General features: G+C 44.1%; 1 protein-coding gene across 1 annotated transcript; it reads left to right on the forward strand.

The window, feature by feature from the left end:
* Positions 1 to 8,220: 8,220 nt before the first annotated feature.
* Positions 8,221 to 10,709, forward strand: LOC147456260 (uncharacterized). Its single transcript, XM_086515432.1, has 2 exons — positions 8,221 to 8,929; positions 9,584 to 10,709. Exons 1-2 carry the CDS (start codon positions 8,408 to 8,410, stop codon positions 10,151 to 10,153), a joined length of 1,092 nt encoding a protein of 363 aa, XP_086371558.1. The 5' UTR covers positions 8,221 to 8,407; the 3' UTR covers positions 10,154 to 10,709.
* The last annotated feature ends 4,013 nt before the right edge of the window (positions 10,710 to 14,722 follow it).

Here is a 14,722-nt window from a genome sequence, read left to right on the forward strand (position 1 = left end):
CTTCAATGTGTTTTCTAGCATCTTCGTCCCCGTTGAATTTTTGCGTTAGTTTGGCAATTTGTACTGCCTTACTTCGAGGCTCTCTATCAGATGCATGACGCATATTTTCAGCGATAGATCGACCTATGGTTTGAGCAAACGCTGCCAAGTCACCTATGTGAGGAGGCAGGGCCGGTGGAGGTACTCTTGGAATCATATGTGGGAGAGGGACGGGTACCGGTCTTGGCATATGTGTGGATGATGCAGGATATGGAACATAACCGGGCATAGGTCCACTCGGATAAGGGCTAGGGAGCGGCACTCGAGGAGCATAAACAAGTGGTACAATTGGAGGTGTGGGGGGCATGTGTGCATAAGGGGCTAGAGGCACATACGGTCGAGGCCCCATATTAGGTACTACGACACTAGGTAGTGGCACTACGCTAACCGTAGATGTCATCGGTACATTCTCTGTCAGGCCTATCCCTGGAGTGAGCACTGTGTTTTCCTTAATAGAGGGTTGAGCCAAGTTAGGGAAGCTAAAGTTGTCGCTCGGAGGCTCAGATTGCATAGAGACCCCAGGTGAAATGACGTAAGATGGGTCCATGGGACTCATTAGAGGAGTCTCCATTTGTGATAGAGTAGGCTGTTGAGCCTTGCTCGTATCCAGAAATCTCATGGGGCCAGTTGAGAGTATATTTACCCCTCGGTTTTGCCTTTCTGATTGAATAATGCCATGGATAACATTACAGATCATTTTCTGTTGATCTTCGATGCTCGTGGCACTAGAGGTGGATTGTACAATCTCTATCCATCCTACATGGTAGGTGTGGCCAGAGTGTATATCCGTCAACACCTCAGTGTGGAGGTCGTATGTCCAATGATCATTAATGAACAATCCTTCTAGAGTCGACGTGTTAACGGTTTCTTGTGAGGTAGAAGCAATGTTGCTCCCCGTGGTTTTACTTGTCACCAACAGTACTCTAGAGGGAACTTCTAAAGGAGGCAGCTCAACAGGGCCTTCTTGGTAAGAAGTTGGTAGGATATCCACATGGACACTCTTTGGGGGTGTGGGGTCCACGTGCGATGTGAAAGGAGAGTCCACTTCCCCACCCCCTTCGTGTGCTTCATTTGCATCAGGTTCTGAGCGAGTAGCTCTACCTAATGTTTCCATGAAACGGCTAAACATACTAGTACTAGGCTGTGGGGCTTCGGGAGGTGCATGGCCTTCTCTCTCATTGTTTTGGGTAGGGTATGCTTCCATGACTTCTGAGTCGGAGGAGGAATCACTAGCGGCTATTTTAGGGTCTTGGGTGGTGCTACCTTGTGTCCCCGCTGAGGGTCTAGAGCCTATCGTGGATGGGTAATGGGTGTCCGTATGAACAGAGGCACCCTCAATATGCTCGTGTTCTAGCACCCGCCCAGAGCGTAAGTGCATGTGCTTTTGATACCCTAAGGTGTCAAAAAGCTGCTCTAGGAGGCCTTGTGACTAGTTTTTTGCGTGTTTTTTGTTCGTTTTTTTGCTAGATTTTTTAGAGCGTGTTGTGGAATGGGCCGTGTGATAGCTCGAAACGAGCGTATCGCTAGGAGGGACGTGCTGTGCTTTACAGCCCACCGTTTGGTTCTATTTTGCTCCAGAAAAGCCCGAAACAGTCTTTTCCTAGCTGGGGAACTAGGCTCCAAATAGCAAGTCTAAGGGTGCAAGTGGGAAGAGAAGGGAGGAGAGTGGAGGACTTGCCCCACATGCTCTCATTCCCTCTTGAGGGGGTAGGGTATATATATAAGAGTGAGTCTAGTATATATCATAAGACTGGGGACTGAGGCCTGGGCCTGGGCTTGGGCTTGGGCTTGGGCTTGGGCTTGGGCAAATGATCCCGATCAAAATTTTAGCCGTTTTTATAACCTCCCCCTCGCTCAAGTTTTTTATTTTTCGAATTATTTTATTTTATATATATATATATATATATATATATATATATATATTTGGATATTATTTGGTACGCGTTTTGGTGCGCGTTGACCTCACCTAACTATTTACTGTCCCACCTACCTGCTGACCTGCTAATCAGTGGTTCACCTAATTACTAACCTGCTTAATCAACTAATTGTGCTCTTAACTGTGCACAAACCAGAAAACACAGAAAATGCAGAAAATTGAAACTTGACAGAACTGTGCAGTGCAAACCAGAAAATGCAAAAAACGCAGAAACGTAAGAAATGCTAACTGTGTAAGCTGAAATCTGAGCTTAATAGAACTAGCAAAACAGAGCTTAACAGAACACAGAAAACTTGAATGCAGTCAACAACATTGTGTCTTCCTCTACTGTTTTTGCATAACAACAATAATCAAACTTAAGCCGCGCCTTTCCTACATAAAAAATAGCTTCAATACAATTTACAGGTCGCCATTGGAGCTTCACGCGCAGCAGCTCCCCGGCAACGGCGCCAAAAATGTCACGTCTAGGGACTTGCTACGCGCCATGTGCGAGCCACAAAGGCTCCTAGCACACAGTCATACAACAGACAAGCTCACAAGGAAGAACGATGTGTCACTCACCTTCCTGCGTAGTTGCGAATGAAGGATTCCTGCGCCGCGAAGAAGAGGGAGACACCGCTACGCCGCGCTCAACCGCCTCGCCGCCGTCGTGCCTCCGCAACGCTCGATCACACACACACTCTCACACTCTCTCTCTCACACGTACACACACACACACACACACAAGGAGATGGTGAAGGAGAAGGTGGAGATGGAGCAAGAGCAGCTTCTATTGCACAATGAGAGAATGAGTAAAAATTAGGTTTAGTGGCTTTTATATGAGCTCACCCCATTCACACTTAGGCGCCCATACTTAGCCAACTAACTCCTTGAATATTCCAGTTAGAGTGTGCCTGTCATCGGCGATCACCCTTACCCTGTTCCTATTGGTCCGACAATCCCGGTACCTGACTCTAAATAATACAACGTTTATAGATCATAGGGTGTCCGTGTGCCGTGAGGGTTAACAGTACAACGCCGCCTAAATGATAAATATGAGGAAAGAAATGCTTGTCGAAATGGGGGAAGTACAAGGGACAAAACATTTACCAAACATGATAAATTGCTATGATTGGAAGTGACCCACAAAGCTACGCTATCAAGAAAGAAGAGCTTGTCGTGTTCTTCGTAACTTCTCCATCCGCTGCCTTCGTGCATAGGCATGATATGGTGTATCTAGATGCAATGGCATGAGAATTATCCCTTGTGTAGAACCTTGCTCCCAAAGAATTGAGCGTAGATTGTTCTCAAAGAGTTGTTGTTGTGCCTCCCAATTCTTCCTTGAAGCCTTTGCTTGTTGCGTATGAAGTTTCCGTTGTCTGGCTGCCTCTTTCTCAGCTTGTATTTGTAACCGCTTGTTGTCTTTATCCACCTTCTTGTCCTCTCTTGCCTTTGCTATTTCATCCTTTTTTGCTGTTTTGGCTTTCATGCTCTCAATATACTGATTGGAAGTAAGAATCAAACTGTTGGTATAATCTACAAAGGGCTCTCTATTTACTTGCCGTATAGAAACTTCCATCATTGGCACTCGTAGAATGTTGACAAGGCTGGCAGGCTGAACTGAATTGCTTTGCTGGTTGATGTTGAGGTTTGTGTGCTCATTTCCAAATATGTCTCGTTGCAAGCTGAGGGTAGAGTTGCCAATCTGATTTGTGTTCTCATTGTTGTTGTTTCTCATAATGGGTTGCAAGAGAGATATGTTTGCTTCTCTTCTTGGCAAAGTGTGGCAGTGGTTGGTTGTTGAAAGGGATGGAGGAAGAGAGTCACATGCTGGGTTAAAAGATGTTCCTTGCTGTTCAGGACTATCATAAAATTTGCATGTATCATCATCTTCCTCCATCAGCCGTGTGTATGTGACCCCATTGAGTGTAGGTGTATTTTCAAGAAGTGTATCTTCGTTTAAGAGTTGCTTGGCCATCATGCTGAGTGTATGAACGGCTTCATCCTCTCCACTTGGTAAAGGTGTGCTTGGTACCTGTGACAATTCTTCTTCTTCGGCTGCTGCATCCTCCACAACGCTGATATGATTACATGGCATGTTATCAAATTTTACTACATCAGGGTTAAATGGCCAAATTCCGGTTGCTTTGAAACCCGCTTTAATATTGTCCTCTGTTAAAGCAGAGTGAATGGCTTTTGCTGCAATTGTGGCCAGCTCTAACTTGCTTGCCTGCCTTGAAAGAGTCCGCAGATGCCAACTGTCTCGCTCTTTGCGAAAGTGAGTCTTCAAGGATTTGAATACGGATACATCCAAAGGTTGAATCTTGTGTGATGTGTGTGCTGGTAGGGTAATAATATCTATACTTGAATCACGAGCCTTTTCAACAACCTCGAGGGAGACATGACTACCATGGCCATCCAAAATTAGAAGATGCCGATTTTCCTTACCAACAAGCTCCGTGATAGCTTTGTCGAAGTGCTCGATCCATGCTTGAAACAACTCACTCGCCATCCATGCCTTCTTTTGCAGTTCACAATTTTGAATGTAGTTTCCCAAAATTCGGCTACCTTTGAATATGTAATATGATGGAATAGCATGCCCAGCGGCGTTCACACAACATAAAACCGTCATCCACTCACGTGAATCACATGTAACATTATACACAGATTTAGTCCCCTTTCTTGCTAGAATCTTCATACCTTTGTCTCTTGATCCTTGGAATCCGGTTTCATCTGCATTCCATATGTTAGAAGGTGGATACTTGTGCTTTTGATATGATGAGCGAAGGTTGTCATGCAAAGACTTTACAATGTTGGGTCGAAAGCGAGTTGCCCTTGACTGATCCAAGCTCTCTCCAACACAGAAAACTAGACTTGGATGTCGCTTTTGAAAGCCGGCCCACCAACTTTTTCCAGGGATTCCATTGGAAAAGAGTGTATACCTTGTTTGACAAATTTCTGCCACTTTCAACTTAACATCCAACACTGAGACGTCATGACCTGAATCGCACTTCGCAAATATCCAGTGAAGTAAAGCAGCCTCCTCTTCCTCCGTCAAAATTGTTTGTGGTCCTTTTCTCTTCTTGAGAGTTCTTCCTTCTTCCCAATTTGCAATTGCCGTTTTGCTTATCCCAAATTGCATGGAGCACTTGACTAAGGAGAGGCCATTCTCCCGTGCTTGAAGGGCTTTAGCCATGTCTTCTTCTGTCCACGTACGCTGAAAGCGAGATTTTGTTGTTGCTGGTGGAAACTCTTCACAAGTGTTGTGATTTGGAGTGTCCATAACAATTGGTGAAGTCCTAGGTTTAGGGAATGTTGGTTTGGCTACCACTGCAAGTGGAGGACTTCTGGTTGTAGACTTGCTCGTTCGCTTCATTTTGTTGATGGGATGAGATGGTGTCTTCGTGCATATACCTTGTGGAGTGGGCCTTGATGGCTTGTCTGCTGCACCTCTGTTAGCTTGTGCTCTACCTCTTCTCTTTGCCATGCTGTTCCTGAAATGAAAAAGCCATTAGATGCATGGTATTTGTAGCAAACAGTCACTGAATATGCTAATGCATTGAAAGAAAGTGGTGCAGCAAGTGATTTGATGCAAAGAACTCTTACAATTGAAGGTTTTAGTCCTTGAAGCTTTCGAGGAGATGGGAATAGTCTTTGACTGAAAACTTCTTCTTGGGTGCGGGTTGAATGGACTTCTCCGGGCTAGGCAATCGCTTTTGTAATAATGTGGAAGTTTGGGGAGTGAATATGGAAGGAGCTTTGGGATTTATGAAGGAAGCTTTCTTTCTAGGTATTTTGCAAGTGAAAACAGGCAGGACGTGTACCTTGCCACAACAGCAAACCCTTCCACCATTTTTATGAAGAAGGAGACTTGTGCATAGCAAACCCTCGAGTTGTGGGTGTCTTTGGATTAGGCAGGCCTTGCACTGGCAAGGGGCATTGCTCGCCATTTCTGAGAAATAACATCTGGTTGTCCTGTTTTGACGTCAAGTTGTTTTTGGTTTACTGCAGCATGGTGTTTCTCTTGCACCTTTAAGGAGGCTTTCTGTTGTTGAAGTAAAGCCTGGGCATTGGCTTGTTGTGCTGCATCAGTTGTGGATTGGTGTGGAAAGAGGCTGCTTGTGTGAAGAGATGAGTGGGTGTGTATTACAGGGAAACCGTTCTGTTTTTGTTGGTTATGCGTGTTGTTATAGTGGGTTGTTCATAGCGAGGGCCGCATGCTAGTTAATTTTCACGCTTCTGTTTGCCTAGTCATGAGTACTGAGGTATATGGTGTGTTATCATGTGCAGGTCACACTCGCAATGAAGGAAGGTCACGCTCGCAATGAAGGAAGATTGTGTACCAGAAGAGGAACAATAAACATGTTGTAGTGCTCTGGGATTTCGCAAGTGGAGGTGTAGCTGAGGTCCAGTTAGGGTCCAGGCAAGCGTGTGTTGCATTCATCATGCCACGTTGTAAACTGTACCTTTAATAATGCAAGCTATTATCTTTTCGAGCCTTGTTTTGGTCCTAACTTTTGTCCATCCTCTGGACCCCGTCCCCCTACTAGCTCCTCTACTCTACCTTTCATTTCACATTTGACATGCTTTTAATTTTCTTGCATTCTATTGTTTTAGAATGCTTAAGTGAAGCTTCACCTTGCATAATTTTAGTAAATTTTACACACACAAATACACATATATGTTTTTCTTTTGTATTCTATTGTTTTAGAACGCTAAAGTGAAGCTTGACCTTGCATAATTCTAATAAATTCAATACACACACACATACACACACATATTAACTAGTTTTTTTTATTTCACCTTTCATTTCACAACTTCACATCCCTTTACATTTCTTGCATTTATAGCTTGATCCAATAAGTGTTAACGTTCGAGAAAGTCTCTTTTATTAACTGGTTGCTGATCGAATTTCTTTCTTAGAAAGAAGAAAACCGAAAATACTAGCAGAAATTTTAAGATTTGCCCAATTTTTGGACGACTTTCTCACATATTTCATCGGTTTTTCTTTCGTTTACCATGGTTTGCAACTAGCTAGTCTCGATTGTCAATCGGCTCAAGACTGAGTTGAAGCAATCCTTTCCCAAACACTGATACTAGTTTAATTCAACCTAATAATTGTATCACTTATTGTTTTTGAAAGCCATTTCTACCCTTTCACTTGTTCTTTTGTATTAGAAAGACTTAAAGAGTGACTAACCGATGAAAAAAAAGAGTCCTTCTCTTTGAAGTCAACATCAAACCCATGATGATTTACTATTCCCAAAAAGTATAACCTAAGGATAGTCTTACATATCTTTAGTGGTCTTGTCAACTTTATAAGTAAGACCACAAATCAAAGGGGGACTCGGCTCTTAATTTAGTTGCAACATGCAGGTAATCGTATGGACGTGCATCCCTACTTTAGCTTCTTGGCTCCACCATGTTGACCTCTCGCTGGAGGGTAAGAGGGGCCATGCCGTCGTCGAAGGGTAAGAGGGGCCAAGGGGTTTGAGGGTAAGAGGGGCTATGCCGCCGCCGAAAGCGGCGCCGTTTTACTAGTATATATAGTTTTCGGTTGGATTCGTAAATGTCACCTGTGGACGCGAGAAGTCTGCAGACGGTGTGTCCGCCTGGATGGACAGAGAACAAGGGAGGGATATTCACACATGGGCAGATGGCTTCATGCTATATTGTGAGCTTTCGGATGAATTGTCAGCATTAGGGTTTAGCGTAGTGGAAAGGTTCGTGACTTGTGATGCCTAGATCATGGGTTTAATTTTTGCACCATAAGAGGGCTCCCCCATAGACCCTCTAAAGGTGCTATTACGGGGCCCTTGAAAAAACTAATTTGTGCTTCATAAGCCTCAACAAAAGTGAAGAGCCCTTCACCTAAAATGTCTTAAATGTAGGGGGTCCTTCAACCACCCCCTACACTCGAGAAACGTTTTAGAACTTGGTATAGGAGGTCAGCAAGTCAAAAAGAGAAAGAGTACTTTGGTGCAAACGATTGGAAACTTGTTGTTGAAGGGCTTATGGGCACACAAAGGCACACAAAGGGATTTTTATAGGGCCCTTTACATTTAAAAGGGCCCTTTTTTAAAAGTTTGATTGGGTTTATGGGGAAGCCCTCTAACTTTAGCAGTACGTAGGCATTACACACTCCTCTCTCTCCCCCTCCCCGCGCTAACGTATGTTGTTTTAGTTGCAACATGCAGGTAATCGTATGGACGTGCATCCCTACTTTAGCTTCTTGGCTACACCATGCTGACCTCTGACTTAATTAGCTTCTTGGCTTTACCATGTTGACCTCTGGCTGGAGACTCAGTGAACCCGCGTGTAGCTCGCACGCCTACACACAGCAGGCAACTTTGTACAAAAAACCCATGGCTCAGACTAAAAGCAAGAAGAGGGCAAGAGCATGATTAATGCAGTATCTGAATAAGCTGATAGAGGGTAGTGCTTATAGGTGCAATGGTGGATCCTTTGAGTATTGCGGCTACGATCTTTGCGTCATTGCAGTTTGTATTACAACTGAAGACCTACTTGCATGAGAAGAAGAAGAGGAAGAGGCAAGAGCAATTAGAGCAGCACCCCCACCAGCATTTGTATCCGGCCCACTTATCCAGCCCAATCACTTACTGCATATGTTACCACATCTACCAAGCCTACCCCTATTACAATCCCCACTATATGCACCCACCCCCTAATTCTTATCTTCCTCCCCCTCTGCAGCAACCCCCTCATTTGTACTATCACAACAACCACACTTATTCCCGTTCTCTCCATAATTCTGTGCCCAGGACGCCTTCTAATTCCTCTCATTCTTCTACCCCGGCGGCTTCCTATGATTGGCTTGGCTTGCTATATGGTCGCATGGAGCTCCTTCACTACCAGGAAGCACCTCACAATATGCGTGAGCCCCTCGGTATGCGTACCGGTGCCTGTGCTGACAACAACAAAATCTCCTCATACCAGCACTGGAAGTCTCTACAGGTAAGTCTACTTTTAGCATGAGGTTACATATTATATGGTGTTCCTATTCCCCCATTTGTATGTGTCTTTAATGTGACTCCTTAATTCTGTAATACTTGGGCCCCTTGCAAAGTTCTCCAAGAGTTCTGTGAGCAGATCTGTTTGTGGAGAAAGGATTCCTTTCATATACTTAGTATCTAGCTAGAAGCCCCTTTTTTGTTATGTTTCCCAGAAAGTGTCCAACATACGGGTACGGACCTGCCGGTAGAAGCTCGTGATGTTGTCGTAATCTGTGAAGTGGGCTTGGGGCAGTACTGATCTTGCTGAAGCTCATGTCATCTCAAAGGTGTGCCTTGAATATACATGGGAGAATTTTCATGAAGGGTCATTGTGATCCAGTCACAATCCCTAATTATTAGCTGTGTTTCGCATGAAATTTTAGACAAGTTCCTAATTACCTAGCTAGATGACGTGGGCGGCGGCATTTCTCTGCTGCCTCAACCGCACCCAGCTAGCTGTGTGCGGTGATCTGCATGATGTTGAATACTATAAGGAAAAGAAAAGGGAAAGGGGAAATGTCCTAACCTTCTTGTGTGTGTGTGTGTGTGTGAGAGAGAGAGAGAGAGAGAGAGAGAGAGAGAGAGAGAGCCCTAATTAATGATAAAATTGTTGCAGGAAGAGTCCAGGTATCAAGGGTTACAGCAGAAGACCATTGCAGTGGTGGATTGGAGTAAGGGAAACATTGACATGTTTATGGAGATAGGAGGAGCATACTTCAGGAATTATCGCGTACGCGGGTGCGATGTCGAAGTGTTTGCATCTCTATTCAAGGAGAGGGTGGTGTTCTCGGGGGAGATAAGGGGGGGGAAGCTGGAGAAGTTGAGCAAGGAGATGAAGATGGTGGAGAATGTGAGTGGAGCAAGCTCAACAAACTCATGGATGAGGCTGGGGATATACGAGGAGAGTGAGCTGGAAATGAAGGAGGCATTAGTAGGCGAGGAGGGGTCCTTCATAGAGACGGTAAGGGGGGCAGTGTTTGGGCTTGTTTGTTGCCTCTACGAGGATCCGCGCCATCTCAACGTGGACATGCAGGAGAGAGCTGGTCACCTGGACATTGTGCGTGTCAATTCCCATCATCAACATCCTCATTGCCACCTCCGGCCCAAACGCCATTCTTGCTTGTTCTCAGTTTACTCTTTTGGCGATCACGCCGGCTGGGCTGCCCAAGCCATCCTCTTAGGCTAACGTAAGTAAAAGAACTAGTCGATGCTCATTTTTAAAAGCCTCTCTTCCATGACCTTTATGTTAATCATTTCAAAAAAAGGCCCTGTCCTTCCACGACCAAAATAGACAACTAGTATGCCTTGATTGCTTCACTATGTATATGGTAAGAAGTAAAGAAGTGATAATAGTATGGATTTCATCGCACTGTGTAGCTTTTGGTGATGGCTCCATAGCATCTCTCCTCAAAGCTTTCGCCCAAAACTTTATGACTTCGCGTCACAAAGAAGATTGTGCATTAAAAGATGCATGGAGGTGAAAATTTTGTCATAACAATAAAGATTGAGAGAGATGCATTTCATGCATTGCGATGCTGTGCCCAAAAAGAAAAAAAAACATACATATGTATGGGGTGGAGTTGGCACCGTTCTCCACATTTATAATAATACCATAGGAAACGTGCCTTTCCCCTGCCACTTTTATCCCTTCCAGTGTTGAAAGGGGACTTATGCTTCTCCTCCGATATTGGAGGGACTTTTTTATGTAAAAATATTGTAGTTGTACAAGGAAGAACTCATTACCGATGTTTTATAAAGACATGTATCCTTCCACGTTGCTATGTCGTGGTGTATTGTCCGCATGTCCCTTTGTTGAGGACAACAAGTCCTTGTCACCTTCATCTAAAATCTTTTCAATAAAAATGGTGTAAATTCATTGGTTTAATGTATACATGATGTAATCTAAGAACTTTTGAGATCACATAGAGGAAATAAAAACACGAAACACAGCTTTACCTTTGATACTCGTGTCTGCATCGAAGCACAATCTTGGATGGATCAACTACTAGACCTTCCTTGCATTGTTCCATCACCTTCCAACTAGTATGTGTTATGTCATCGTCATCCTTTCTGCGATTTCTACCAACATGTCGACTGTCACATTCATTTTTTCTATGATGCCTATCGTTACCTACACTACTTTTAATGTTTGTGGTCTTAGGGTAGGTTGAATCTACCCAATTGTCTGTCGACACATACACAAAATCGCAATATTTTGGGCACCTCATGTGGCATACATATCGATCAAATCGCAGCCAAGTACGCCATCTTTCTCCAAGAGTCCCTAAGCACGATATCTTTCTGCAAGAGCCCTCACCTCACATCAGCTAAAAATAGCCTAGAGCTTTTTGGCATTGCCCTTGGGGAGAAAATCCTACAATCAAGAGAGAGGCCATCGCTCCGCATCTACCAAAAACGGACTAGAGCTTTTTGGCCATGTCGCTATGGCAAAAATCCTACAATCAGTGCATTCCAAGATTCCCCACTCAGGACAACGAGTATATTGAGAAGTTCTGGTGCTCTCCAAACCGCACGACATCTAGCAAACATGTCAACCAAGGCATTGACAAGCATGACATCTTTTTCATAGAGCATAGAGCACACATAGGTGATTTCATATGGACAAAGGACATCACTTTGCATCCACTGAAAATAGCCTTGGGCTTTTTGTACCTTCTCTTGTTGTGGGTATCCTACAATCAGTGCATTCCAAGAGATGTCGTTTCAAACAGTAAGCTCCTCAAGCTGCTTCTGAAGTGCACCACATTTTGCATACATATCGAGCAGAGCCAAGCACGATAGCTCATTGTGCTCCGACAAGTACAAAGCTCCTCAAGCACTTTTTGTGTTTTGAAGTGCACCATATTTGGCATACATGCATTGCCAAGCATGACATTTTTTGCAATAGCCCTTGGCTAACAATACAAGATCAAATGCTGAAGCCCATATTAGCATGTTGGGTAGAGTCAAATGCCTTCAAGATGCATGCAAAGGTGATTGCATTTGGACAGAGGCCCTCACTTTGCATGTGCTGAAAACAGCCTAGAGCTTTCTCACCCTACTCCTCTTGTGCTAAACACGACTGCTCGTTGCACTTAGACAAGTACATAGCTCCTCAAGCACTTTCTGTGCTTTCTGCAGTGCACCGCATTTGGCATACATGTCAAGCAAGGTAATGCCAACCATGAATATTTATGTCAATCGCCTAACAAGATCATTGTGAACTCTTTTGCCCATACCAACACCTTGCATGATGCGAGATGCCTTCAAGATGCACGTGTAGGTGATTGTATCAGGAGTTTGCATTGAGGTCCTCTCATCGCATCTGCTGAAAACAATCCAAAGATTCTTGGCCCTGCCCAACTTGGGTATATCCCACAAGCAATGCACTCCAAGAGACAAGATTTTGGACAAGAAGCTAGTTCAATCGTGCTGATTCTCTCTCTCTCTCTCTCTCTCTCTCTCTCTCTCTCTCTCTCTCTCTCTCTCTCTCTCTCTCTCTCTCTCTCTCTCTCTCTCTTGCTGCAACAAGAAATAGTCCATACTTCCTCGCCCTACCCTTGTTTGGCATATCCCACAATCAACCCACTCCAAGAGACAAGAATTTGAACACAAAGGTTTCTTGATTCTCTCTCTCTCTCTCTCTCTCTCTCTCTCTCTCTCTCTCTCTCTCTCTCTCTCTCAGCATTGTTCCCCATTCCCACATAGTCATAGGCTGCTAGTAATATAGTCTAGGGGATACTACTTATCATCTAAACGTGTACTTTATGAAGCTCTACACACTTGGCATAAACAATACCAAAAGCATGCAAGTACTTCCACAATCCCGCGTCTGTGAAGCGATTACCGAGATGATCATGGTGGATAAGAAGGAACAAAAATAGTTGCTAGATGAAGCCGCAACAAAGCTGGTCAGATAGCGAGAAATATATATGGGGCACCTGTCATGGCGTCATACTACTGAAATACACAAGCACTCTTCCATGCATACTACAATAAGTTATTGCTCCACCATGCATTCTGGAATATGCTAGTCCTCACATCCATGCCTTTGATTCCTCTCTAACTCAAGTAGACAAAAAATTTCATAGTCAAACAAAAAACAACAATTCATAATCAACAATACATTGCATACCTATTGAATGTCATTGCAGTTCTAGTTCAAAACAAAATCTATACCAACAATTAGCTTTGTTGCATTAGATCCACCATGCATTCTACAATAGGTTACTGACTTCTCTTCCCCTCTCACTTCTAGACATGTTAAGGTAGGTTTGAAGTACGCTAAAAATAGAAGCATGCGATTAAATCCTGAACAACCCTTGTAGGATGACATTTGACTCCATGATCCATGATCCATCCTCCACATCATAGAGAAGGGGAGCACTGTAAAACCTTCCTTATACTCATCCAGATAATCAACAACCATCATACATATATGCCTTCCATCAGTAGCAAAGGAGATGTCATGCTCACTAAGAAAATATGCATCGTATGGTTCAACAGGCTCTCTGGCACGCCACCATCTTACTGCCAACTACACCCAACATGCTTGAGAACAATCATTCTGGACCTGAAGCTTACAAACAAGAATACCCTCTACTAGGGGTGACCCAGCACTAAATGCTAGAATAGCATCTCCTCTCAGCTTCTGAGAAAAAAGGGCATGCAAGCACTAGTGTGTTTTAGAGACTTCGGAGCAAAAACCTTTTTACAACTCCATGTATCAGATTTTGTGTGGTAGCCATAGAGCATAGACCTACCTTCAGCTTTTCCCTAGAAAGGATAAAAATATAAGTCAGCATTGGTGATGTCATTTCTTGTGATGACCGTGGGTTTAAGAATCTTCCAAGCCCAACTCTTAGAATCATAAACATGTGCTTCTACAGGCCTTGGCTGTCACACATAAGGAGACGGCACTACCGTGTAGGACTTGCCAGCTTGGTCATAATCCATGGACAAGAGAAAGCGCAAGGGCATAGTATCACGCGGTCATGGTGGAAATGCCTTCATGTGGCATGTAAGCAGGTTGAATACCAGCAAGGTAAGCTGATCATCTGGGAATAGTGCAAATGGATTTGCAATATTCTTCCAGTCTCCTTGATGAAAGGACATGGGCACTTGTGACACATTGTAAACCATCCAGCAGATGAGGCCTCCAACTGATGCTATTTGGAAGTTTCTAGCAGAATAGTCCCTAGTTGTTTGCATGTATACCAGCAAGGTAAGCTGATCATCTGGGAATGATGCAAATGGATCTGCAATCTTCTTCCACTCTCCTTGATGAAAGAGAACGGGCACTAGTGACACATTGTAGACCATGTAGCAGATGAGGCCTCCAGTTGATGCTATTTCAAATTAAGATTTTCTTGCAGAATAGTCCCCGGTTGTTCGTAGGTAAAAACACAGGTGATGCAAATGAGTTCTGAGTGCGTTGAAAATTTGGCGAAAGCGATGAAGGGGGAAATCGAACCATCGATTGAGGAAGGGAATATAGGTGGTAAACCCCTTAGCAAATAAGTTGGAGCTTGGGGCCTTCCTCACCATTTGATGTTTCTCCATTTGATGCTAGCCTAAAAGGATGTTCTACATGACCTGAGGGGAGCAGAGCCAAGTGTTCCATGCCCAGGACACACATAGCAATTGATAGATGTAGGGGGAGGCCCAGACATGGTAGGACATTGTTCAAAACAACATCGTCGGGCAAGACTAGCATTCGCTCTGGCTCATGCTTCTCCTCCTGACCGTTCCCCTC

The sequence above is a fragment of the Adiantum capillus-veneris genome, chromosome 6, assembly GCF_014529385.1.
Source record: "Adiantum capillus-veneris isolate H3 chromosome 6, ASM1452938v2, whole genome shotgun sequence".
Taxonomy (NCBI): domain Eukaryota; kingdom Viridiplantae; phylum Streptophyta; class Polypodiopsida; order Polypodiales; family Pteridaceae; genus Adiantum; species Adiantum capillus-veneris.

Coding starts and splice junctions, on each gene's coding strand:
- LOC147456260 (XM_086515432.1), top strand. CDS start 8,408: ATGGTGGATCCTTTGAGTATTGCGGCTACGATCTTTGCGTCATTGCAG. Junction 8,930..9,583: donor AGCACTGGAAGTCTCTACAG/GTAAGTCTACTT, acceptor AAATTGTTGCAG/GAAGAGTCCAGGTATCAAGG.